General features: G+C 39.4%; 2 protein-coding genes across 2 annotated transcripts; both read left to right on the forward strand.

Moving 5' to 3' along the window:
- Positions 1–15,098: 15,098 nt before the first annotated feature.
- Positions 15,099–16,430, forward strand: LOC311060263 (serine incorporator 5-like; the record flags this gene model as incomplete). Its single annotated transcript, XM_084078399.1, has 1 exon — positions 15,099–16,430. One exon carries the CDS (start codon positions 15,099–15,101, stop codon positions 16,428–16,430), a length of 1,332 nt encoding a protein of 443 aa, XP_083934525.1.
- Positions 16,431–25,914: 9,484 nt separating this feature from the next.
- On the forward strand, positions 25,915–27,928 carry LOC311060264 (serine incorporator 5-like; the record flags this gene model as incomplete). Its single annotated transcript, XM_084078400.1, has 2 exons — positions 25,915–27,159; positions 27,836–27,928. The coding sequence occupies 2 exons, from the start codon at positions 25,915–25,917 to the stop codon at positions 27,926–27,928; spliced, it is 1,338 nt and encodes a 445-aa protein (XP_083934526.1).
- Positions 27,929–27,963: the final 35 nt, after the last annotated feature.

Raw genomic sequence — 27,963 nt, forward strand, 5'->3', positions numbered from 1 at the left:
ATGCTAGTGAACCAACGAGAACAACCCCTCAAAGTCAAACTCATTGACTTTGGTCTCGCCGTTCCTGTCTCTGAGACTAAGGAACGGAGGATCAAGCCGCCTCTTTGGTATAGGTGAGTTCTATAGAGACACCCTTTTGGGCTACGATATATGTTGTATTCATATTTTATTCATCATTGTCTGCTTTACTGAAAGCACATGCAAGCAAATATTCAAAATTAAATGTTACGAGTGCAATTGAGAAGCTTGAATATTGCTAACATTACCCTTTTATTTTACAACCCACAGAGCACCAGAACTCTTCCTAGGACTCCCAATCACAGAGGCACTTGATATGTGGTCACTGGGCTGTATGGTGGTTAATGGGATGCTGTTCCGTGATCTCTTCCCCGGGAAGACTGAATATGATGTGGTGAGTATTGTACTGATGCACTGTGCATTACAACATTCATTCTGATTCTACTCTCAATAAATCATACAGTAGTTATATTTTCATATTAGATCTGCATCTAAGTTTGCCTAACACTGTTAATGAAATTATTTGAAATATCATGTGTTTTTCTGCAGCTTCAATCCATCCTCTTGACGCTTGGTATGCCAGAACATTCTCTCTTGGATGCTGGACAAACAACTTGCAGCTTTTTCACCAAGGACAACGATACATGGAGATTTAAGGTATGACTGCAACTAATATTGGAGTAACAACTTCATCTCTGACATTTTCGAGTAGGCTATCTTTGCACGTCATTCAATCAAATCACTAAAACTGAAAATATCTTTGTTTTGTATTTTTTAGAAACCAGAGGAGTATTGCATAGAGCAGGAGTTTGAGGCAGACGATGAAGACCTCTTGGATGACATCTGCTCACTGGAGGAAGTGTTCACCTCCCTGTGTGACGATGCTGATGAAACTGGTGACATGTGGGTCTTCATGGACCTGTTGAAACGAATGCTTCATCTGGATCCAAAGGAGAGGATAACACCTGACCAGGTGTTGAACCATCCCTTCATCACCATGTCTCACCTATGAGCGTCTCATAGTAAGTATGCAGTCTCTGTTTGGAGGTACATGCTTGTGACGATGTCTCTATGAACTGTGGGACATTCATCTGTAGACTGATCTGAGCAATAACATATCAAGGTGTTTGTGGGGCCAACGATTACAAATGTAAGGTCCTCCTAGTTATTGTTATTTGATGCAGTGTATACATGTTTGACAATGACAATGCCACAAGATGGTGATGTCCACCAACACTGATCCTGACGGGACACTACCTAAGACACTACAGTCAACTGAAACTGAGATCACTTGCCATCAATCGTGTGTACCATTTGTGATCACAGTACTCTTAGTAATATACTGTATATTCTGTAAGGACACAGGCGTTATCACTGACTATGATTACATTCCACCACTGCTGCTGCACTTGTGCTATTTGGAACAACGTTTTTTCCAATAAGACACTTCATGATATCTGCTGCTAAGTGTTGTCTCTCACATGCACTAAACACTGTGATTCTATATTATGCTGCTATTCATTTCTGATGCAAATATTTATCTTCTTGCAGAAGAAGCATTTCTGCCTCTTTTTATTTATATTTTGCACCTTATGTATATATTTAACATTTTATATTTGACATATATTACATTTTATATTAGACAGTCCATATTTTATATTTGACATTGTGGCACATGTGAGTGCTGTGATTTGGTCATTGACACAGAAAAGATGTATTTTCTACAGATATGTTGTAAGCACTTGTGAACATGCATTGAAATAAAATCATTGAAAGAAATGTTGTGCCTGCATAAGTTCTTGAATACGGTAGAGCCCAAGATCCCCCCTTCATATTACCATCGCTCAATTATATTAACACATTTCACATTATGAAAGAGCAGTAATCATTTCCATGTGATAGGCCTATTCTGTAGTTTTGCTGAAACTCATCAGACTCAAAGAGCAGTAAAATGGTCTCAGTTCATCATAATGTGATCATTAACAGGTGTTCTGTTCAATGCCAGACAACCAGTGACCATTACCACGTTAAATCTCTGTGTGAAAATGCCCGACTTGCAGCTGAAAGCAGTATAGGGGCCTTGAGTAGGCTTTAATCTGTATATTTTCACCATAGAACAGACAACAAGGACAAGAACATCACATTCATAGCTCTGCCTTTTATGCTGAGCTGAGCTAATGAGCCAGCCTGGACTATACCACTGTAAGGGGTGTATTCTAACTTGGAGCACACAATTAACAGAGCATACAATCAAGTATACTAAAACTTATGAACTATAGATAAGGCTCCTTCAAAATTACTCTATTACAGCACCTTTAACATTTCACAAAGGGTAATAATTTCCATGTGATAGGCCTATTTCTATAGTTTTGCTGAAACCCATCAGACTCAAAGAGGTGTAAAATGGAATTAACATGTTTAATCTCTGCATTTGAATGTATTGTCTATAATGAAGCATCAGCCACCATCATTTAGCCTATTTGCATTTTAACCAGGGGAAAGAATGTGGAGTTTCTTCATTATTTATTTGCATTTGAAAATACATAGAATAAAAGCACCATCAGAACCCTATTGAAACTAATTCCACAAACATGTGGTCCACATTCCTTCAGATCAATATAACCTGAACAATGACTTAAAGCCTTACACTGTCCTGGTTTCCAGGGTTTCCACAAATACATGTGTTGCTGTTATTGTGTCTCTGTTGTTAATAAAAACGAAGTATATAGGGATAAAGTGGTTAATTAATGCATATTTTGTAATAATAATACAAATCTACAAAGTAACCAGTAAAATGTTCAAAAATAATTGTAGTGGAGTAAAAGTACAAATATTTGCCCTCCATTAAAGTAAAATATCCTCAAATGTGTTGGCTACTTAAGAACATGAATTTAGTTACTTTCCACCACTGGATTTCACTGTAAATAAAGATAAGACATCAAATAAGAACATATAAAGCACACTAGAGATTTTCAATTGATTAGAAATATGAAAAAATAAGCAGGAACGTGCAAACACACAAGCAAATCCATGAAGTACAAATATGGAAAGAGAACTTAAGAAATACTGCTGACAATAGACTACTTTGTTGTTAATAATAATTTGCAGTAAAAATGTAGGTGAAACACTGCAATTAATGTAAATACAAATAATAATACATCCCACACATCACTTGATAAAAGCATCACAGTGAGGACAACAAGACAATGAAACAGAAATATAAGAGAATACAGAAGAATGTCTTCTATATAAAACATTAGTTTCTGTTATTACCTGTTAAGTAATAACAAACTAACTAAACTGACTGACTGACAGTTGAGGTAAAGTAGTAATTACATTACACAATGCATTTAGAAAAATATATTAAGTATATTGGATCAAAAGCCTTTTATTATAAGAGTTCTTTATAACAATGCAGGGGTACAGCCCCCCCCCCCCCCCCCCCCCCAACACACACACATACACCTTGGGAAAGGTGTTACCTGATTGGTCAGACTGGGCCATGCTACTCTGACCAACCAGGTAACATCTTCCCTAAGTACCCTGGCTAGACTGCATATATAATGTGGGCTCAGTGTTTTCTTCAGAACAGATCATCTGAACCTAGAGAAAGCATCTGAAACTAGAGAAAGCAGCAGAAGAAAGAGGACTCAACAAACACACAATGACTACATTAATGGCCAGAAGACAACAGGAGACAAGAAGAAGGGGCCTGAAAATGCATCGCTTTGAACCATACCAGCGCTCTGCAAGGACATGTACAGGTAAGGGTCAATGACCAAACACACACTACATGTTGTCTAGTCAAAATGCATAGATATATATAATTACAGTAACATCTATGATTTATTAGATTGAAGTGAGGCTACTTGATCAAATACATAGGCTAAACATAAGGGGTCTAACTTCTCTCTCTTCTCTCTATAGGTGCTCAGAAAAAGCAGCAGCTTTTTCAAAAAACCTCCATGGACAAATACTTTGAGGTCACCACCCCAATGGTTGACATCCTGACCAGGATCTTCCCCCGACACTCCAGCATGTCCAGCTCCACTAGCTCTTATCCAGACTGGGACAATGTTGAGCAGGACATAATCAACTCAGACGATGTCCCTTCCCTGGCGATTAACGTTGACACCGTGACCCCGACCGCCCCCAAACCCGCCATCATGTCCTGTTCATTTAGCTCGGATCCAGAGTGGGGCAGAGTTGAGCTGGCCGTGTTCAACTCCGTCGATGTCCCTTCCCCAACATCACTGATCACCGTGACCACCAGCTCCTCCCAACACTCTGATGATCCAGAGAGTTGCATATCTGAGCAGGACTTGCTGGACAGAGGCATGTACCTCGTCCAGAGCTTCATGGGGGAAGGAAGCTTTGGGACGGTGGCCAAAGCCATCAACACGTTCACCGGTGACACAGTGGCCATCAAGATATTAAAAATAAAAGATCGTTATAATTATGATGAAGTGGCAGCACGTGAGGTAAGCATTGTTTTGTATGATGTTACATATTTGGGCATAATTTATTATATATACCTGTCTAAATCATCTTGTATTCCTAGATGGCCATGTTGCAAACACTACAAGTCCTGGACCCTGACACATGTGGAATAGTGAGATTTTACGACAGCTTTGTGCATAAAGGATTGAGATGCATGGTGTTTGAGTCTCTGGATATTAATCTCCTGGATTTCTTCAATGGGAGAGGTTCTCCTATCTCCATGATGGAGACAAGACGCATCGTACAGCAGGTATGGGACAATTATATTTCAAAGTGATGGCAACAAACTCAGTTCTCACCAACTTGATGTGCATACTAATATTAATCATGATCTTTATTCTTGACTTGCAGCTTGTCATTGCACTCCAGGCCCTGAAGGGTATAGGTCTCATCCATACAGACATCAAGCTAGATAACGTCATGCTCTTGAACCAACGAGAACAACCCCTCAAAGTCAAACTCATTGATTTTGGTCTCGTCGTTCCTGTCTCTGAGACTAAGGAGCGGAGGATCAAGCCGCCTCTTTGGTATAGGTGAGTTCTATAGAGATGGCTATATTATGTATATTCTACTTACATGTATATGTATTTTATACCATCAGTGTCTTAATATCTGCTTTACTGAAAGCTCATGCAAGCAAAGATTCAAACGTAAGTGTAAAGAGTGCATTGAAAAGAAGCTTGAATGTTGCTAACATTATCCTTTTATTTGACAACCCACAGAGCACCAGAACTCTTCCTAGGACTCCCAATCACAGAGGCACTTGATATGTGGTCACTGGGCTGTATGGTGGTTAATGGGATGCTTTTCCATGATCTCTTCCCCGGGAATACCGAATATGATGTGGTGAGTATTCTACTGATGCACTGCACATTACAACATTCATTCTGATTCTACTCTGAATAAACCATACAGTAGTTATATTTTCATTTCAGATCTAAGTTTGTATAAGACTCTTAAATGAAACATTTTGATTACGTGAAATATCCTGTGTTTTTCTGCAGCTTCAATCCATCCTCTTGACGCTTGGTATGCCAGAACAATCTCTCTTGGATGCTGGACAAACAACTTGCAGCTTTTTCACCAAGGACAACGATACATGGAGATTTAAGGTATGACTGCAACTAATATTGGAGTAACAACTTCATCTCTGACATTTTCGAGTAGGCTATCTTTGCACGTCATTCAATCAAATCACTAAAACTGAAAATATTTTTGTTTTGTATTTTCTAGAAACCAGAGGAGTATTGCATAGAGCAGGAGTTTGAGGCAGATGGTGAAGACCTCTTGGATGATACCTGCTGCCTGGAAGAAGTGTTCACCTCCCTGTGTGACAATGCTGATGAAACTGGTGACATGTGGGTCTTCATGGACCTGTTGAAACGAATGCTTCATCTGGATCCAAAGGAGAGGATAACGCCTGACCAGGTGCTGAACCATCCCTTCATCACCATGTCTCACCTATGACCGTCTCATAGTAAGTATGCAGTCTCTGTTTGGAGATGCATGCTTGTGACGATGTCTCTATGAACTGTGGGACACTCATCTATAGACTGATCTGAGCAATAACATATCAAGGTGTTTGTGGGGCCAACGATTACAAATGTAAGGTACTCCCAGTTGTTGTTATTTTTATTCAGTGTACAGTACATGTTTGACAATGACAATGCCACAAGATGGTGATGTCCACCAACACTGATCCTGACAGGACACTATGCTGCCTAAGACACAGTCAACAGAAAATGTAGATCATGTGCCATCAATCGTGTGTACCATTTGTGATCACAGTACTGTATACTGTACTGTATATTCTGTAAGGACACAGGCGTTATCACTGACTATGATTACACTCCACCACTGCTGCTGCACTTGTGTTATTTGGAACAAGTTTTTTCAATAAGACACTTCATGATATCGGCTGCTGTGTTGCCTCTCACCTGCACTAAACACTGTGATTCTATATTATGCTGCTATTCATTTCTGATGCAAATATTTATCTTCTTCTTGCATTTCTATTTTGACCATGCACCGTATGTATATATTTGACATTTTATATTTGACATAGTACTGTATATAGTTGGTATTGTATATGTATTACATTTTATATTAGACATTTTATATTAGGATTTTTTTAGTAGACATTGTGGCGCATGAGTGTTGTGATCTGGTCATTGCCACAGAAAAAAAGTATTTTCTACTGATATGTTGTAAGCACTTGTTTTAAATAAAATCTGTGAAAGAACTATTGTATAGTTTAAGTTCTTAAATACGGTAGAGCCCAGGATCCCCCCTTCATATTACTGTTGATCAATTATATTAACATATTTCACATTATGAAAGCGCAAGAATCATTTCCATGTGATAGGCCTATTTGTGTAGTTCTGCTGAAACTCATCAGACTCAAAGAGCAGTAAAATGGTCTCAGTTCATCCATAATGTGATCATAATAATGTGTTCAATGCCAGACATTACATTACATTACATTACAGTCATTTAGCAGACGCTTTTATCCAAAGCGACTTACAATAAGTGCATTCAACATAGGTAGGGAACGAAACTACTAATCACCAGAGGTCTTAAGTGCATTTCCTGTAAAAACAAGCAACCAAGAGTATACCTAGCGCTAAGGTAAAAGTGCAATATATCAGCTATCTACTTTCATAAACACATCAGTGACCATTAACACCTTTAATCTCTGCATTAATCTCTGCATTTGAATGTATTGTCTATAATGAAGCATCAATATCATTTAGCTCAGTGGTTCTGAAACCTTTTAATTCCAACTATTTCAATTCCAATTCCATAATTCTGAACCAAATGGACCCTTGTGACTCCATCTTTCCATTTGAATTACACCTTGAGAACCACTGGTTTAGTTCATATTTCGTTTTCCTGCAGTGGACAATTACATAACACCAAAATGTTTGAAAACCACTGGTTTAAACAACATTATAGACAATAACATTATAGGAAACAAGCCGAAATAGTTAAGCAACTACACTTTAGAAACAAGTCCAAAAAAACACAACCGCAACTACCAATATTGCAACGTGCACACTGCATTTTTTCATACTCAACTGAGCATAAACCCATTGTCTCCGCCAGGCCGAAAGGCATGGCGAGAGAGTATGTTTTTCCCCCTGTCCGTGTGTCCGTCCGTGTGTCCGTCCGTCCGTCCTTCTGTCTGCGACCAGCTTATCTCCACCACCGTTGACCCGGTCGCTGTGAAACTGCGCACACACACTCACTGGATGCCACAGCCGAACCTCTGCCCCACATTTCTCAGATCAGCCTGTCATAGTCATATTTTTTTATATTACTCCTACAGATTTTGTCCAAAAAACACGCAAATCAGTACACGGTATCTCCATAGCCATGTGATCAACACGGATCTGTCTGATTTTCCATATTCCATCCTGATTGGCTAAAATTGGCTTCCAAAGTCTGCAGGATTGGTTCATTTCGAACAAAATGCCTACAATCATGAACGCAGCATGCGATTTTCGTGAAATTTTCCAAGTAGATTCCCACTTGGCCAAGGAAGAAATGCCACTTGAGTGAATGGCGCTATAACAGGCCGATTCACGCTTTTCGCTATAACTGCACCGATCTGCGTGAAACTTTGCACGCACACTCCCTAGAGGCCTGTGAGGCCAAGGAAAAACATTTGCCCTGCATTTCTCACATATGCCTTTTAGAGCGCCACCAGGAGGCTGAGTTTTGTAAAACACATGTTTTGCTCTTACTGCTTCAGATTCTGTCCAAAAATCACACAAATCGGTACACAGTATCTCTGTAGTCATGTGATCAAGATGGATGTGTCCGATATTTCATATTCCATCCTACTTGGCTAACATTGGCTTCCAAAGTTTGCAGTATAGGTCCATTTTGAACAAAATTCCTCAAATCCGTGAAATTCCGTGAAATTTTGCACGCACATTCCCACTAGGCCGAGGAAGAAATGCCACCCTTTTCAGATATGTTATTTAAAGGTTTCAATTGTATTTATGTATTAATTTTCACCTGTTAAAGTAGGGATCAATTACTAATCTGTTATTTTATTGAATCATCAATCTTTTTTTTAATAATGAATTACTTTTGTAAATCAATTAGATCGATTAACTGTTGCACCTCTCTACAGAGCATGCATGAACTCACATGCATGCGCGCACACACACACACACACACACACACACACACACACACACACACACACACACACACACACACACACACACACACACACACACACACACACACACACACACACACACACACACAGCTTCACTGTGATGGAAAATGTAGCCTATGAGTTACTGTGGTTTTGACAAACCTCGGCCGTTTCCTTTGTAGACATGCAGTGAGGACACACACACTACTAATACAGTAGATATGAAACCCCTGCAGCTCATGTTTATTTCCGAAGAGTGGCAGATGTGCCATCTTCAACATAACCACAAGCCTCGCATTGAATATCTGCCTCTCTGCAACCAGCCCTTTACCTGCATAATTGTTTTCACGAAGTGAATGCTGTGAAACACTAGCAATATGTAACGTGGAATATGGAGTTACAATATGCTGTAAAATAGATCACGTTTTTCCCAGTTAGAATTGATACCAATGAATTGATTGTAAACAAAAAACTGTTTCAGACTTTATGGCCAATCAGTAAATTCTGCAATGAGCTTGTCTGATCACGACGTGGTATCTTTATATACAGGATGTGGTCTTTCATGACACTATACTGCAGTCAAAAACATTGGCACATTCATGCTCAAGCATTTTTCAGGCTGGGACTTTCCAAGGTATGTTCATCTTATAAATGTATAATATTGCCCATACTTGGATTTTTGTATTATGTTAATGCTGCAATCCAGAATTACTGTAATTAATAACATGTTATTTTAACTAATCAGTGATAGAGGATGTCATTTACATTACAATATTACTAGTATATGTCAAAAACAAATATTTAACTGGTTTTAAAATGGGGCATTGGCAACACTAATTTAGCCACCATTGAGCAATCAGAATTAAGCATACAACCAAGCTGTGTAATAATACCAATAAGCATGCCTTTTCCCCCAATATATATATATATATATATATATATATATATATATATATATATATATATATATATATATATATATATATATATATATATAAATAAAGTTATGAATAGTCACGCTAACTCAAATAGAATTTTTGATTGAGTGATATTTTGTGTGACAAAAATACATAGGCCTATTGGAGCACTGAAGATGGAGCATCAATCCCCCATGATCTCATAATAATATGAATACCATTTGATCGTTTGATCGTGTGGTGGATATATTTTCCCCACAAGTGCTGCATATTATTGCATTTGATGGACATAACGTTAGAAAGTAGGTCAGTGAGTGCCAATAAGTGAAGGGTACATTTTGCAGGTTGAAATCATGCATACTTTACATTATTTCATAGTTTTCCAAAGCATTATTTTATTTACTTTTTCATATTTTGGAAACAATTGCCAATTTCTAAATGCAACACATACACAATACATGTTTGGTGTATGGCTGAAGCATTGCATTTCCTTGTGACTATTATGGTATGAATAGGACTTGTTGTGTTTGTATTATTGTGTGTTATTATTATAACGGTTCAGAAATGCATAGATTTCTATGCATTTCATGGTTTTGGGGGGCTGGCTCCCTATTTTTTTTTTGGATTTCATAGATCTACATTTTTTATATAGACTTCATAGATTTATATATGCATTTAAGGGGTTTAGGGGGCTGGCTCCCCAAAATAGTTTTGGCCCATGCAGACGTAATAAGTGTCCCTTATTTCATTTTCTGAAAGGTGGCAACCCTAAACTTGAGGAATAATCCTGAATACAGTCCTGAGACAACCATATAGTAGGTTACGTAATAGCCTACTATATCACTGCAAATGTATGTAAATTTAGGCTTAGGCAACCACATTATCGTTCTCGCTCTTATTGTTAAACATAACAAATCAAAATAACAAATCAATAAGGAGGGTAAAGAAGGTAAACAGCGTACGTTTTTCACATGTATGTACCTTAACAGTGCATCTAAGTGACAATAAAGTGAATCTGAATCTGAAATGAAAAAATGCGCAAGGCCATGAATCCATGCATTTGCATTGACAAAGCATTGTCAGATTCCGCCCCAAAGGTCAAATAAAAGTGCGGTGGGACCGCGCCCTTAGTAGTATAGTAGTATAGTTTTACTGAGGTTAGGTTTAGGCATAGTTTTACTGAGGTTAGGTTTAGGCATAATTTTACTGAGGTTAGGTTTAGGCATAGTTTTACTGAGGTTAGGTTTAGGCATAGTTTTACTGAGGTTAGGTTTAGGCATAGTTTTACTGAGGTTAGGTTTAGGCATAGCTTAGGTTGCATAATTTTACTGAGGTTAGGTTTAGGTATAGTTTTACTGAGGTTAGGTTAAAGCATAATTTTACTGAGGTTAGGTTTAGGCATAGTTTTACTGACCGGCAGCTGCCAATGCTGGTCAGTAAAACTATGCCTAAATCTAACCTCAGTAAAACTATGCCTAAATCTAACCCTAACCTTAACCTCAGTAAAACTATGCTGCCTATAGGCAGCTGCGTGCATGCTCATGACTCATGAGGGCAAATAATATCGTATATGCACTCTTATTGACATTTTGTACTTTTTATTCTTTTTTTTTATTTACCACAAAAATAATATTTAAACCTGACAAATTATTTTAGATATTACTACTGTAATATTATTTTAAAATGATTAGTACATGGTGAGGGATAGACACCCCAAATTACTTTTTCTTCACAGGCCACGGGGGGGACTAGTTTGACTGACGGACCGGACCCTCATTTGAAATAGTCCTACTGATTCCGAAAACAAAAACAAAAACAAAATTAAAACAAGACATTGTAAATGTTGAATTAATCAATGTTGTGCAACTGCAAATCAGAGCAATTTGCTCCACCGGCAGCTACCGCTGCCTCCCCGCCGATCGGCCCGGCAGCTAGTGGCGGTGTCACCGTGGCAGATACCGCTGCCGGAAAATTTACTTGCTCTTTCTGTTCAGCTAAAGCTGGCGTTCAGTCGCATTAGGAGAATGAAGCTGAGGTATAAACATCCTCTGTTTGTAACAGGAATCAACCATGGAGTCATCTAGTATCCTGGACATTCTGAAAGAGCTGTTAAAAGAGGAGTTTCAAGAATTCCGATATCATCTGGCATGGACTAAACCCATTGAAGGCATCCAGCCACTCCCAAAATCCTGTGTAAAGAATGCCGACAGGACGGAAACCGCCACACTGATCATGCAGACCTACCACAATAATCAAGCTCAGGTCATGATTCATATTCTGAAGAAGCTCAAAAGGAATGATTTAGTGGAAAAGATACGTGAAGGTAGGTGAAGGCAGCATACAACTTCTCTATACACTATTAAACTATTTTTATTTGCGAGTGTCTGCCCCTAACGCTCGCACCAAAATGATGTACACACCCGAAATGTACCAGAAATGTATTTATTTATCCATTTTACAGTTAATAAATATAATTACTGACAACTTCTTGTTGCTTTCCAAAATATCCTCAGTATTAGTTTTTGAGTGCTACTTCTGTATAATAGACAACACTGTAATTACGATGTCGCCAGAAAGACTCCTAAAACGAATGTTACACAGTACGACTTCATTGTGGGCTCGATATATAAGGCATGCACACTACCGTTATCCTCACTATTTATTATCATTTAATATTCTGCCCGTTTTTTGTCCCAGTCCTTGCATTTGTATTTTTGACATCTTTAGTACTTTTTGAGATATTTAACTTGTAATCACAAACAAAACAACAACATTCATTTGAATGGGAAGCAGTGAAAACAAACTTTTACAAACTCACTATGTCCTTAATTGTTAGACTATATAAATGTTTTATACATCAGAACATTTGCATGAATCCCCTGAATAGATGTATCTAAGCTGTGCGTTGTATTTTCATCAATCAATGTACATACGTTCATGTTCAATGTCAATAATAATAAAATATGAGACTTGGCATAAGTCACACATGGCTTCAATACACATATTATATGGTAAGAATCTTCTGATCATAATTTATTGTTTCTTATGTCTGCTTAGGTTCTTCTACTCAAGCTGAACCTGGCCCAGCTACAGAGACAACCCAACCAGAACCATCATCACATTCCCAAGATGCTACTGCTACTGCTGGTGGTGAGGGAAAATGAAGGCCCAATCTCGTTCTCCCCTTCACCCTACCTGTGATTCCGTCATATAACAAATTAATAAGTCTCTGCTGTCGGGCAGAAACCAAATCCAAAATGTTAATTTTTCAGGAAATGAAAAAAAAAAAGAAGAAAAAAAAGTGGAGTTAGGAGGTTTTGTTCATCATTGATAAGGACAGCTGTATGGACCTCCACACACAATGAGGTTGGAGGTCAAAAGGGGGTGGAGCCTGGAATCATCAAAACCAGCTAACTCCACCCCCTTTGATGGAGACAGCTGGTTTAGCAGAAAGTTTGAGGATCCAATGGAGTTAGCTGCTTTTGTCAGAAGCACTTTTTAATACTTTTCATTGCTTCAATATTTGTTTTACCAACACACAGACGTAAAGGGGGTTCAATAGCACTGATTTATGGAATAAAATGCAAAAGCGTCAAAATGGAGTTTCTGCCAGACAGCAACGATATATTCATTCTCATACAGTAAAGATATAAAGTTACAATATAGTATTATTATAAGGTAACAGTTTTCTGGTTATTATTCATTGTGTATTATGCTGTATGTGTGCTTTGGTCCTTATACTGAAGCTGAGCCTGACCCAGCTAAAGTGACAACTGAATCAGAACCATCATCACATTCCCAAGTTGCTCCTACTACTAATGGTGAGGGGAAATAATAGTTTATATAACTGTGTTATTTTACATCATGTGTGAGAATCACTGTCAGTCCTTGTTCCTTTTATGCCCATATATCTCGAGGGCACTCGAATGATGATGATGGAGATCCCTAATGTGAAATTCTCTTCAAAGGCCTGAATAAACATAGCGTATCTACAATGCCCTGCTTAAATTCATGGCAGTACTCAGCCTCTGATTGGACAACAGACTCACGTGACAGCAAGAGTAGGAAGCGGAGTTGGCACTATAGGAAGTAAATAGAAGCCGTGAATGAATCTAGTTGGCAGCTCGCTCGCTCGCTCGCGTGTGTTTGTGCGTGTGCTTGTGTGTGGGTTTGTGCGTGCGAGCGTGACACACTTGCTTCCCTCTGGAAATTATAGATGTATAGCTTTATAGCGTTCCAGATGTATGCTTCTTTGAACGGTGTCCCGAGCAAATACAGCCGATCTATAAGCTCACAACGCGTCGGATCTGCGTCGGATCAATGAACCGTGCAGTTTTCTTTATAGGCGCAGTGGCCAATGTAACAACATATGACATTTTATTTTTCTAATTTTTTGCGCAGAAGAACACAACCTTTATTCTACCACTGCATAAATTGTAACATTATGGCTAAATATATTTACATTGCAATTCATTTACAACTTAGACATTCCAATTATAATAAACATTAAAATGATCTCCCAGGATCTACGATTTTCCTCTGGATTCCAAATTTTGATGTTCAATCTGGCCCAGAAAATCCTAGAGATAGTCCAAATGACTCAAGTTAGTTCCAAGACAATATCAGGAAAATAGTTATACTCACTACTGTCTTAAAAAAAACTACCAGTAAGGAGCCCCCACTGGGAGAACGTAAAGCCTTTGCCTTACTCCTCCCGCCCAACACTCCTTGCTGATGTAGCAGTAGTGGCTCAGAGCCTCTGGGCCCCATACTGGGCCGAACTACACCCGCACCCGCGGCCCATTAGCCGCGAATTTCTGCCCATTACCCGTGAAATACGGATAAGGGAGCTGGCTCTGTCCCTGAACGCTATTTTGCTCCTGCTATACCCGCTATGCATTATGACAACTCCATTATTTGCGCATGGAGGTGTGCTCGTGGGCGTGTTGTTGCATTATCGCCAAAATTGCTATTTTGGCCACACACCTTAGGGAAAGCACATAGCGGAATCTAAAACCACCCACAATGCCAACTTGGTTTGGTAGGGTGCGCCTGCAATGGACAGGCGGCCAGGGCGCACAGCGGCACAACATTCATATCCCTCTCTTCTCATTCTCAACAAATCTCTGTGATTCAAATTTTCCTACAACTCGGGTGTATGTTTTCCAATAGAACTGGTTGCTAGTTCCTCTCGCACAATCTGGAAACACTCTCATGTTCCGACATGAACTCTTCAGCCGCACCGTGGGGATTTAATATTGGAAAACATACACCAGACGTTTGCTTTTTATGACACAAGGAATTGACACTCTCACTTCTGCTGACAGTGGTTCTCAAAGTGGACAGGCTGTATAGGCGAGCACAGCCGGAAACAAAGCTGCTTTGCAAACCAATCATGTCCACCCCAATATGAAGAACTGTAAAGTTTATTTTTTTCTTTTTTTAACTCTCTAATAGTAACAGAAGAAAAAGCAAGAAAAACCATCATCATCATGGATTGTCAAAAGTGTTGTCGTCTGCTGTTTCAAATTGGCTGTTCTCAAGGCTGTACACTGAATCCAAAGAAACAGTCGATAGTAACTCGTTTCATGTACGCTCTCTACTTCCTGATGGTCACCGTCGTCTGTGTGGTCATGATGTCCCTGACTGTGGAAACGGCCATGAAGGACATTCCTTCCAACTACGGTAAACTATGTGAGCAGCTTTCTGCAGGAGAAAACTGTAAGACTCTGGTCGGATACTCTGCTGTGTACAAGGTGTGTTTTGGGATGGCCTGTTTCTTCCTGTTGTTCTGTATCTTCACCCTCGGGAACAAGACCAGCACAGGATGCAGAGCTGCTGTCCACAACGGTTTCTGGCTTTGGAAGTTCATTGCTCTGGCGTTGTGCTGCACTGGAGGCTTCTTCCTCCCATTCACTTCCTCCAAAACATTCATAGAAGTGTGGCGCTACGTTGGAACCGTGGGTAGTACTTTCTTCCTCCTCATTCAGATCACTTTACTGGTGGAGTTCGCTCACAGGTGGGACGCAAACTGGAGTTCTAGAGTTGAGGGCTCCCAGCGGTGGAAGGCAGCTTATGTGTTTGTTACATTTTTGTTAAATAGCATTGCCATGGGAGCTGTCGTGTTCATGGCTATAGTCTACACCAATCCTGAGCCCTGTCTGCAAAACAAAGTTTTCCTGGCACTCAACATCATTCTCTGCTTGGGTGTATTGATCTTCGCCATCTACGTCCACATACAGACTAAGCAACCCACCTTAGGTCTTTTGCAAACAGGAATAATCAGTGTGTGCGTCATGTTTCTGACCGTCTCAGCTTTCTCCAACAAACCCAAGGTAGTGATTAACATAGAAGGGACCAACATGACAAACATGACCAACATGACTGTGTGTGCGTTTCCTGTAAACTCCAGCTCAGAGATCAATAAGAACATTATGATCTTTGTGGTAATTGTTTTCCTGATCGGCTCTGTGCTGTACTCCAGTTTGACCTCTTCCACTAACAGTAGTTTAGCAGCTCTGATGGGGCCTTGGGACAGTGGAACAGAGCCTGGGGGAGATGGCTTGTGCTCTTGTTTTGGCAAGACACAGATTCACAGATTTCATGACACAGATGATCCCATTTACAGCTACTCTTACTTCCACTTCATGTTCTTCCTGGGATCTCTCATGGTCATGATGACCATCACCAACTGGTTCCACTACGAGAACCATAAGATAGAGAAAATTGTGGAAGAGAGCTTGTCTGAGTTCTGGATCAAGATGATATCCTGCTGGGCTTGCCTCTTCATCTACTACAGGAAACTAACGCAAACAGATAAATAATCGTGTGACTGCTGATGACAGTATACGTTTTTTTCTTTCTGTTTTCATAGTAACAAAGTTCAAATTTTGAAAAACCTTGTCAAACAGTTCATTTTTACAGTAAATGTAATTTGTTTTTTGTTTTTTGTTAATACATTAGTATACAACAGGTAGTTCTGACCAAGCAATCTGTTTGGTTATACAATTCCTATAAGATCTGAGGCCATACAATTTGAAACATTTTTGAAAAGGCCTGTTGGTAGAATATCAAGGCAACAGGAGGAAGATGTATGATGTCTTCAAAGCGATTGATCAGATTAAATTGTGTCACTATAATTGAGTTAGTTTGACGAGGACACACACAGCCTGTACCCTTTCTTTTAATTATTTTCCTGTCAAGTTATTCTCTCTCTCTCTCCCAAGGGAACAATAAAGGTCTATCTATTCATCTCATATCGTCACCTTATTAAACTAATGGCCTAAGTCATTTTTTGAGGAAATAATATTTTTGCCTAAATCAGCTCCTCATGACACTGGCCACCTCTGGTAAAATCGCCCAACTCCTAATTGAAAAGGATCATGCTGTTCATGCCCCTTTTAGTATAAAACACGCCCCTTTTAGTATAATGGCCTAACTCCCTAGTGTGACTTAGGACAAAATAGGCCTTTTGTTTGGCCTAAGTCACATGTTTTTGTGACTTAAGCCAAATTATTTACTGATTTAGGCCATTTTGTAATTTGTTTTGCTTTTTATTTTGTCCTAAGTCAGATTTAATCCTATTTAAACCTATTTCAATCTCTTATGTTACATAACTGACAGTCAGTGTTATTTCTATTTAAATAGGCATAATTTGTTATAAACATTTTGGGTGAAATGATTAAGAAATATCATATAGTTTTGTTCTGGATCAGTTTTTTATTTTTCCTGAAAACCTTGAAAAAATGACTTAGGCCATTAGTTTGATAAGGTGACGATATGCGTAATGCAATGTGAATACTGAGTGAATCTGAGTAACATGGAGGACTAAGTTAAAGTGAATGCTGTGAAACTCTAGCAATATGTAAGGTGGAATGTGGAGTTACAATATGCTGTAAAATAGATCATGTTGTTCCCAGTTAGAATTGATACCAATGATTTGATTGTAAACAAAAACTGTTTCAGACTTCATGGCCAATCAGTCAATTCTGCAATGAGCTTATCTGATTACCACGTGGTATCTTTATATACAGGATGTGGTCTTTCATGACACTACTGCAGTCAAAAACATTACTTCCTAGGTATGATCTTATAAATGCATAATATTGCCCATACTTTGCCTATCTGTACTTTTCCTATGTTAATGCTGCAATTTCCTTGACCTCTAGGGAGTGTGCATACAAAGTTTTACACAGATCGGTGCAGTTATAGTTAAAAACACGAATCGGCCTGTTATAGCGCCACCATGAGGCTGATTTGAAAAAAATCAAATGGTAGTTCTTCCTCGGCCTAACGGGAATGTGCGTGCAAAATTTCACGGAAATTGCATGCTGTGTTCATGATTTGAGGCATTTTGTTCAAAACGGAGCACTCCTGCAAACTTTGGAAGACATTTTTAGCCAATCAGGATGGAATATGAGAAATCTGAAAGACCCGTTTTGTTTAATGACTACCGATTTGCGTGATTTTTGGATGAAATCTGTAGGAGTACTGTCAAAAAATATGCTTTGCACAAATCGGCCTCCTGGTGGCGCTATAAAAGGCCCATGAGAGGAATTTGGGGCAAAGGTTCTGAATTGGCATCCAGGGAGTGTGTGTGCACAGTTTTGCTGCGATCAAGACAACGGTGCCGGATATTAGCTGGTCACAGACGGACGGACGGACGGACGGACACACGGACGGACACACGGACGGACGGACAGGGGGAAAAACATACTCTCTCGCCATGCCTTTCGGCCTGGCGGAGACAATAATAACTAAATATATGAGCTCTACTGTACCTCTCTCTATCCTCTTCCTTCTCATGAAAACTACAAATGATGGAGCTTACACGAATGAAAGACTTTCACCCACTTTGACACAATAGGGTGTGATATTTACACCTGTGATAAAACAGACAGACAGACAGACACTATGGGCAGTTACTGCATGAGTAACATGAGCACCTCCTTCGACACCACCATAGACTTTTTTTAATTACATTTCTTTTTTCTATTAATGTATAATGTCAGAAGATCCAGCTTCCATCCAACATATAGCCAGTCTGGAGCTGTTGCTGTTGTGTGAGATGTTGGGGTGATTTGACCTGAAGAGCTACATCAGATCAGGCTTGGTGTGTGGGTTCTACTCCTTTAACGTTAGAGGTTGTGGTCAGTGAAAACAAGCCCAAAAGTAGCGACTAACACATGAGAAATTTCAACATATTCTGTACATCGGCTATTTGAAAATAGCAGATATACAAGCTCACAACGTGTTGTGAGCTAGCAGATCTATTTTGATATAAATCTAGATTTGTGTTTTAACAACATAAATCTGGTACGGGGGTCCCTGGCACAAGATGTTTTTAGATGTGGATACGTGGACAATTACATAGGCCTATTAATTTGGGGGTCCTTGACATGAAAATGTTTGAGAACCACTGGTTTAAACAACATCATAGGAAACAAGCCCAAATAAGCAACTACACTAGAAACAAGCCCAAAAAACACAACCGCAACAACCAATATTTACAAGCAACTTTACAGAAAAACAAGCCCAAAGTCGTTTGTAATAAGACATGGCAACACTGGTTTCAGTGACAATAACAGCAGCTCCAAATGAGACTGGCTTCAGTTCAAACAGTTTGGTGTCGGGGCCATAATTTTGCATTGAAAAGCCATTTGGTGAATGGTGGTAGTTCCTGCATCATTGAGCACCACGACAATCATTATTTGAATGTCACACACAGGTGTTGAAAACTAGCACTCGTGCTATACACTTTAAACAATGCATCTGGTTCGTCCAATGTGAATGTGATGTCCATGTCAAATAAATGAACACAATATTTCATGGGGAAAAAAACTAGAGCCTAGACTGCATATATAATGTCGGTTTAGTGTTTTCTTCAGAACAGATCATCTGAACCTAGAGGAAGCAGCAGAAGAAACACAACTCAACAAACACAATGACTACATTCCTTCGAAGGCTTAGGCTCTTCGGAGTCAGTTGAAATATTATGTTGACTTTTTATAGGGCCAGTATTGAGTCCATCTTAAGATACGGAATATCCAGTTGGTTCGGAAACCTGACGGTTGTGTACAAATCACAAATTACAAGACTAGTGAATATGGCGGGGAAGATTATGGGGATGTCTACCCCCCCCGATCAGGCCCCAGGTCATCTTTGAGCAAGCAGTAATAAGGCAGGCCCAGAATACTATGTCTGATCCCTTGCATGTACTGAACCCAGAGTATGATCTACTACCATCGGGTAGAAGGTATAGGACGTCAAGGTGGGAATATAATCGATATAAGTATTCTTTCATTCCTATGTCAATCCAAATGCTGAATCTAAGACTACAAAGAAGACTTTGAAATGTCTAGACGCACCTCGTTAAGGGAATATGTGCAATATATCTTGTCTATGTGTTTACTGTTGTATTGTTGTTTTTTGTATTCTTTTCTTTGATCTGTTGAATGTTATATGTATGCAGTGGGACTCTAACTCCAAGACAAATTTCTCCCTCGAAAGACAAAATAAAATGAACCTTGAACCTTGAACATTAATGACCAGGAGACAACAGGTGAGCAAAACATTGAAAGTCAAAGTAGGAGGCCTGAAAAAGCATCCATACCAGTGCTCTTCAAGGACATGTACATGTAGGGTCAATGACCAAAAATGCAAGCAGACACATGCAAACTCTGAACTTACAAGCAAACATTAATCATTCTAATAATATTGCAAACGTGCACACTGCAAGCATTTTTTCATACTCAACTGAGCGTAAGCTAATTTATTAGTGTGGCTTGAGTCGCCTAAACATGTTTGGATGTCTGTATTTTGTGATTTCAAAATGCTAATGCTAAGTTATTTATAATTTGTATTAGACCCTTGAGTGATTGGCAAATAAATAGCTAAATGTGAATTCAAAATGTCTATTTTATCGTTTAGTTTAGTAAATAAGCAGCGATTAAAGAGGCTGCTAGCTAAACTAACGTGGAGATACAGTATATCTTAAAGATGCAGAGACCTGCCTCTCCGTATGTTAGTAGTGGTGGTGGTGATAATTCACCACTAGGTGGTGGTACTGTCACATGCTATGACACCACCACCATAATTGAAATCTGATGGACTAAGGGCATATTTGCACTGAACGGACCACACTGGAATAAGCTCTCAATCTTTTTTAAAGATTTTTTTTAAAGCAGATTCCTCACGCTTAGTTCTGATTCTGGGGCCAAAAAGCAGGCCTGACGACCTCAGCTGTCTGGATGGTTCATGATGTTATAAATGTATTTTTGGCCCTAAACCATTCAGTGCCTTATAACAATAGTATATAGAAATACATTCTTTGACGGACAGGGAGCCAGTAAAGATCTAAGAACTGGAGTGATATAGCCTGCTCCCCTTTCTTGGCAGGACTCAATCAACAACAGCTTTCTGTTACAATAGTAGAGTCTGTACCGATGATGAACGAATGGACATGTTTATCTAAATCTTGCAGACATAAGACCTTTAATCCTAGATATATTCTTATGGCCACATTAACCCATTGAGACCTGAAGCCGATTTTACATGTCTCCTAAATCTCAACAGTTTTCTGAAAAACGTCAGTGGTGCTCAATCTTTTTCATGTCAAGGACCCCAAAATGATATGTATTTGGCCGCGGACCCCCATCAAAATATTTTGTTCCAGGGACCCCCCCAGAAGCAAAGATTTGAGTTAAAAATGTCCGCTTTAAAAAATATATATATTCAAAATTTTGCACACATTTTCACGATTTTTCAAAAATAGCAGATCTACAAGCTCGTAGTGCGGCACTCGGTGCCGCGCTATGAGCTTGTATATCTGCTATTTTTGAATAGCCAAAAGTGTAAAATAATGCTTTTTAGCTCAAATCTAAAAATGAGACAGTTCCAGGTCTTAAAGGACGACTTCACCACTTTTCAACATATCTTCATAGAATAGGTCCTCACTAATGCTCATGATAAAATGGTACCATTTCTTTCTACTCAGTCTGTGTCTCAGAGGAGGGCTGTAGACAGTTCAGAAACCCGTCTACCAGTGACATCATCGATGGGGAATTCAAGCTAATAGAAACAGCAGGTTTTGTATTCCTGGAAAGTTGCAATGCAATAATAGATCCCATTGTTCTCGCCTTAATAAAAATCTGAATAAAACAATTGTAATCTATTTGGAAAAAAAAAATCCTGCCTAACAATGATGTACCTGGTAGACGGGTTTCTGGACTGTCCACAGCCCTCCCATGAGACAAAGACCAAGTAGAAAAAAATGGTATCATTTTATCATGAGCATTAGTGAGGACCAATTATATGAAGATATGTTGAAAAGTGGTGAAGTCGTCCTTTAATGATAACCAAAATAGGTTTTCAAAACGCTAGGGGGCGGCAATTGCCATCCCCTGGCACCACGAATGACCCCCCTGCATCTGTTGTCTGTGTAGCAGGTAAGCAGACTGGGTTGTTCTTTTGTAGAATGACTTATGATGAGGATCAATCAAAGCATGTTGAAATGCCATCCAACGGGCAATCGTGTGATATATATGCAGCTATGTTTATTTTATTTGTCTCCTTAACGGAAGGTTTTAATAAAATGTATGAACACTTTGACTCTGAGGCCTGTTGTGAAAAGTGATTTGGACATGGGTTTGATACTATGCTGACAGGTGACACCACAGTAATAAAAACTATAAAGACGCGGTATATACCAGTATTTCAGGGGTCATCAACAACGTGTCCGTGGCAAGACTTGGCACATCTTGTATTTTGGTTATAATGTGTACATAATCCTAAATCTTAAATATTCATAATATGTTTTTTATATAATTTGCTTTAATGATTTTGGTGACTCGTAAAGTGTCGGGATGACTTGCTCATTAATTATGTTGCAGGAGATTTGTTGTGTTGGTACCCGTACATGATTGCATCAGGTGAGGATGCAAGACAAGACAGACAGCTAGAAGTAATGTTTACTAATAGCTGCCTTCATGCTTTCATTGTTTCACTGGCATACCTTGGCTTACATCATACCACCTACGCACGGTCTGAGACTTTCTCATCAACATCGAATACTTGTTCACCTTAATGGAAACCACAACCCTTGAAACTAACAAATGAGTGGGGCAGTGTGAATTAACACAGGATTGACCCTGGCAGCATATCAATGGTACACGTTTGTTACCTGTTTATTAAGCTACTACTATTTTTCAACTACATCTAATGAGACAAGACATCAGTTGAATGAATGAGTTTGGGAACTGACCTCATGAGACAAAAGACATAGTTTACAACACATTATTTTTGCAGGGAAAATGAATTGCAACAACTATGCAGGGGCGTCAATTGGGTATGGCAGGCTATTGCAGCTGCCATACCCTGGCTCTAGGGGAGAAAAAAAAAGAAGTACTTTTTTGATAATAAATCGGGAAAATCAGGCAAAAATAAGAATTAAATAACATAACCCTAACCCGAATCCTAACCCTAAAACCGAAATAAAGTAACCAAAAACTGGAAAAAAAACGAACCCAACCTGCCCAGAACCGCACAAAAATTTCGCGCATGAGGTCACGTGCATGCTGCCATACCCTAGCTTTTGCTGAACTGACGCCACTGCAACTATGCAGTAAGTGAAGAAAGGGAACTTGGAAAGACACTTTCTGACAAACCATAAATCATTTGACGAGACCTTTCCAGCAGACAGAGGACAGAGAAAAAGGAACTGAAATCTCAGCCATATGTATTTGTGTACCATACATGGAACTGGATAGAGCTCTCTCATCATTATTCTACTGTAAGTATTTGTCTCATCAGCAAGAACTGCACGTGATGTGAAGAAAGGAGAATGTGGAGAGACACTTGCGGACAAACCACACATCATTTGACTCGACATTTCCAGCAGACAGAGAACTGAGAAAAATAAATATATTAAGGAACTGAAAGATCTCATGCCCAATGAAACTGTTGGGGCACAGAGGGGGCCCTTCTATTATAACCTTCTTGAATTAGCACTCACTCACGACAAATGTGTTTTGTTGTAAGCTTGTAGATAATTTTTCTAAAAATATATACTCACACACATATATATACTATATACATTAGTTTACATTTAGCACTAGTCATTTGGGTTTCTGATAAAAATTATTGACCAGTTATTTTGTATGTCCGTGACAAAAAATCAAATATTGATCAAAATGTCTGTCACGAGCTGGCATGGTGATGAACCCTGCAGTATCTAACTTGTCCATGTGTCACACACACACACACACACACACACACACACACACACACACACACACACACACACACACACACACACACACACACACACACACACACACACACACACACCTTCACTGTGATGAAGGATGTAGATATGAGTTAGATTTTTTTACTCCATTCATGTTGTGACACCCCAAGTTCTTTGTGTACCAGTGACTTGATTGTATTCAAAAAGCTGTTTCAGACTTTATGGCCAATCAGTAAATTCTGCAATGAGCTTATCTGATCACCACGTGGTATCTTTATATACAGGATGTGGTCTTTCATGACTATACTGCAGTCAAAAACATTGGCACATTCATACTCAAGCGTTTTTCAGGCTGGGACTTTCCAAGGTATGCTCTTATAAATGCATATTATTGTCCATACTTTGCCTATTTGTATTATCTTAATGCAGAAATCCAGAACTTACTGTAATGCATATAATCGTATTTTAACTAATCAGAGGATAGAGGATGTCAGCTACATTACAATATTACTAGTATATGTCAACAAAGAATATTTAACTGATTTTAAAATGGGGCATTGGCAACACTTATTTAGCCACCAATGAGGAATCAGAATTAGCATTCAACCAAGCTGTGTAATAATACCAATTAAGCATGACTTTTCCCCTACATATACATAAATATATAAGTTATTAATAGGCACGCTAACTCAAATAGAATTTCTGATTGAGTGATATTTTGTGTGACAAAAATACATAGGCCTATAAAATGGAGAACTGAAGATGGAGCATCAATCCCCCATGATCTCATAATAATATGAATACTATTTGATCGTTTTATCGTGTGGTGGATATACTTTCCCCACAAGGGCTGCATATTATTGCATTTGATGAACATAAGGTTAGAAAGTAGGTCAGTGAGTGTCAGATGTATGAGCACTGTCAGATGTATGAGCACTCAGGGTCCCCAGTTCAAATATGATTATTTTTGGGGGTCACGGCCTGAAAAGGTTGAGAACCACTGACTTAGGGCCTGGTAGTGCATGTCTGCAAAGACTTCTGACCCCAGGACTGCTTCACAACTTCACTCATATTTGAAAGTGTGTCAATCCCTTTGAATTGGGCAGTTTTCCCCTCATATTTCAGAACTAAATGTCTATGATATTTTCATCTATAATACATTCTCTAATAAAGATTGTTTTTTTTTGAACTGTGAGAAATATATATATATATATAACAGATTCTAAAAGGGTTCACTTATTTTTAAAAATGACTGTATTTCCTAATTGAAATAGAACAGAGTCCGACACTGGATCAAGCTTAACAGTTATTCGTTATTGAGATTGTTCCACCCAGGTGACGTTGGTTGTCTGGTAGCTCTTCCTTAGAGCATGATCCAGTGTGACACTATTCTATTTTGATGTTTGTTTCTGCCCATAGCACCTGGAATTTTGAACTTTGGATGTGAGTGCTTCATTTACTTGTTTGCTGTATTTCCTAATTACTTACAGTATATTGGTAATATAATAGTTTTAAGATTTGTATTAGCAATTATTTTTGGTCAGATAGATACATGTATATTGTGGGCTTGTATGGTTGAAATCCTGTATCCATGAATTGCATTATTAGTTTGATTTTATTTTTTTCTCCTTTGGGGTGGGGAGGGGGGGGGGTTGTACATCCAACCTAAAAAATGTAACCCCCATCTTTGATCAAAGTTAGGAATCCTTGCATAATGTATACCAGTGGTTCTCAAAGTGAACAGGCTTCCTTGAGGGATTTCCAAGTGTACCCATAGTGGTCTGTATATACAAATCCACAGACGTGCTGGCTGTAGGCGATCATAACTGTGTCACAATGCGGAGAGGCAGCCGCTTGACTCCACAGTTATGATCGCCTACAGGCAGCGCGTCTGTGGATTCGTCTATAGGCGAGCACAGCCGGAAACAAAGCTGTTTTGCAAACCAATCATGTCCACCCCAATATGAAGAACTACCCAAAAACTGTAAAGTTATTTTTTTCTTTTTTAACTCTAATTATTTCCACCCAAAACAGAAGCAAAATCAAGAAAAACCTTCATCATCATGGATTGTCAAAAGTGTTGTCGCCTGCTGTTTCACATTTGCTGTTGTGAATGCTGTAAATTTAATACAAAGATACAGTCCATAGTGACTCGCTTCATGTACGCTCTCTACTTCCTGATGGTCACCGTCGTCTGCGTGGTCATGATGTCCCTGACTGTGGAAACGGCCATGAAGGACATTCCCAACTACAGCAGAATGTGTGAGCAGCTGTCTGCAGGAGAAAACTGTAAGACTCTGGTCGGATACTCTGCTGTGTACAAGGTGTGTTTTGGGATGGCCTGCTTCTTCCTGTTGTTCTGTATCTTCACCCTCGGGAACAAGACCAGCACAGGATGCAGAGCTGCTGTCCACAATGGTTTCTGGCTTTGGAAGTTCATTGCTCTGGCACTGTGCTGCACTGGAAGCTTCTTCCTCCCCAATGAGGAAACCTTTATGGAAGTGTGGCGCTACGTTGGAACCGTGGGTAGTACTTTCTTCCTCCTCATTCAGATCATGTTACTGGTGGAGTTCGCTCACAGGTGGGACGCAAACTGGAGTTCTAGAGTTAAGGGCTCCCAGCGGTGGAAGGCAGCTTATGTGTTTGTTACATTTCTGTTAATCAGCATTGCAGTGGGAGCTGTCGTGTTCATGGCTATAGTCTACACCAATCCTGAGCCCTGTCTGCAAAACAAAGTTTTCCTGGCACTCAACATCATTCTCTGCCTGGCTGTGTGGATCTTCGCCATCTACGTCCACAAACCGACTAATCAACCCATCGGTCTTTTGCAGACAGGAATAATCAGTGTGTATGTCATGTTTCTGACCGCCTTAGCTTTCTTCAAGAAACCCATGGTAGTGATTAACAAAAAAGGGACCAACATGACCAACATGACTGTGTGTGCGTTCCCAGTAAACTCCAGCTCAGAGATCAATAAGAACATTATGATCTTCGTGGTAATTGTTATCCTGATCGGCTCTGTGCTGTACTCCCGTTTGTCCTCTTCCACTAACAGTAGTTTAGCAGCTCTGATGGGGCCTTGGGACAGAGGAACAGGGCCAGGGGGAGCTAATGTGATAGACGACGATCCTATTTACAGCTACTCTTTCTTCCACTTCATGTTCTTCCTGGGATCTCTCTATGTCATGATGACCATCACCAACTGGTTCCACTATGAGAACCATAACATAGAGAAACGTGAGGAAGGGAGCTTGGCTGAGTTCTGGATTCAGATGATTTCCTGCTGGGCTTGCCTCCTCGTCTACTACGTGAAACTAACCCTAACACCTCGAGAGGAAGTTACCGGGGTCATCCCTATGTTCCCCGGGTTCTATGTTCCCCCACTAAGGTTAGGGTTAGTGACGCAGAGCAATCACAGCAGGATGGGTTTGCACTGTATGTAGTAAACAGCAGCAGGCCTCATTATGACAGGTTAATTATTCATGTTTAACATGCATTACAGTCTGGTGTTTGTTTGTCTTATTGTTATGTATTGTTGATGTCATGTCTTTAAAAAAACTGATAAAAACTAATACTATATTCAAAAAAAGTAAACAGCAGTAGACAGCAGGAGACTGAATGTAGTTTAATAATGCTAAGGCTGCAGAGCTAGTCCAGGCTGCTGCTGCTCTGCTACTGCTTTATGCTCTATATTTATTTTCACTACCACCCCAGGGGTCTAGCTATTTCATTACCCGTTTTATATATTTGGCATCTATTTGACATTTTCATATAATAATATTTGTATAATTATAGGGAATTAATTGAGACATAGCCTTGACACCAAACTATATATACTTATGCTTATAGATATGTATGCTCAATAGATTTATGCTCAATAAATACATGTATTTCAATCCAAGACTCAAATGTGTAGTTAACTTAGTTTAACACAGGTGCACTTTTGAGATATCAATCTAGATCACTTACATATTGTGTTTGCAGCAGAGATGTCCACGAGTCTCTGAGCTCGAGTCCAAGTCGAGTCTTTGGCCTCGAGTCCGAGTCAAGTCTCGAGTGTTTGAGGGTCGAGTCTGAGTCGAGTCTCTCGCCACGAGTCCAAGTCTCTTAAA

This window comes from Gymnoscopelus microlampas, assembly GCF_963454915.1.
Source record: "Gymnoscopelus microlampas genome assembly, chromosome: 14".
In the NCBI taxonomy this organism is placed as follows: domain Eukaryota; kingdom Metazoa; phylum Chordata; class Actinopteri; order Myctophiformes; family Myctophidae; genus Gymnoscopelus; species Gymnoscopelus microlampas.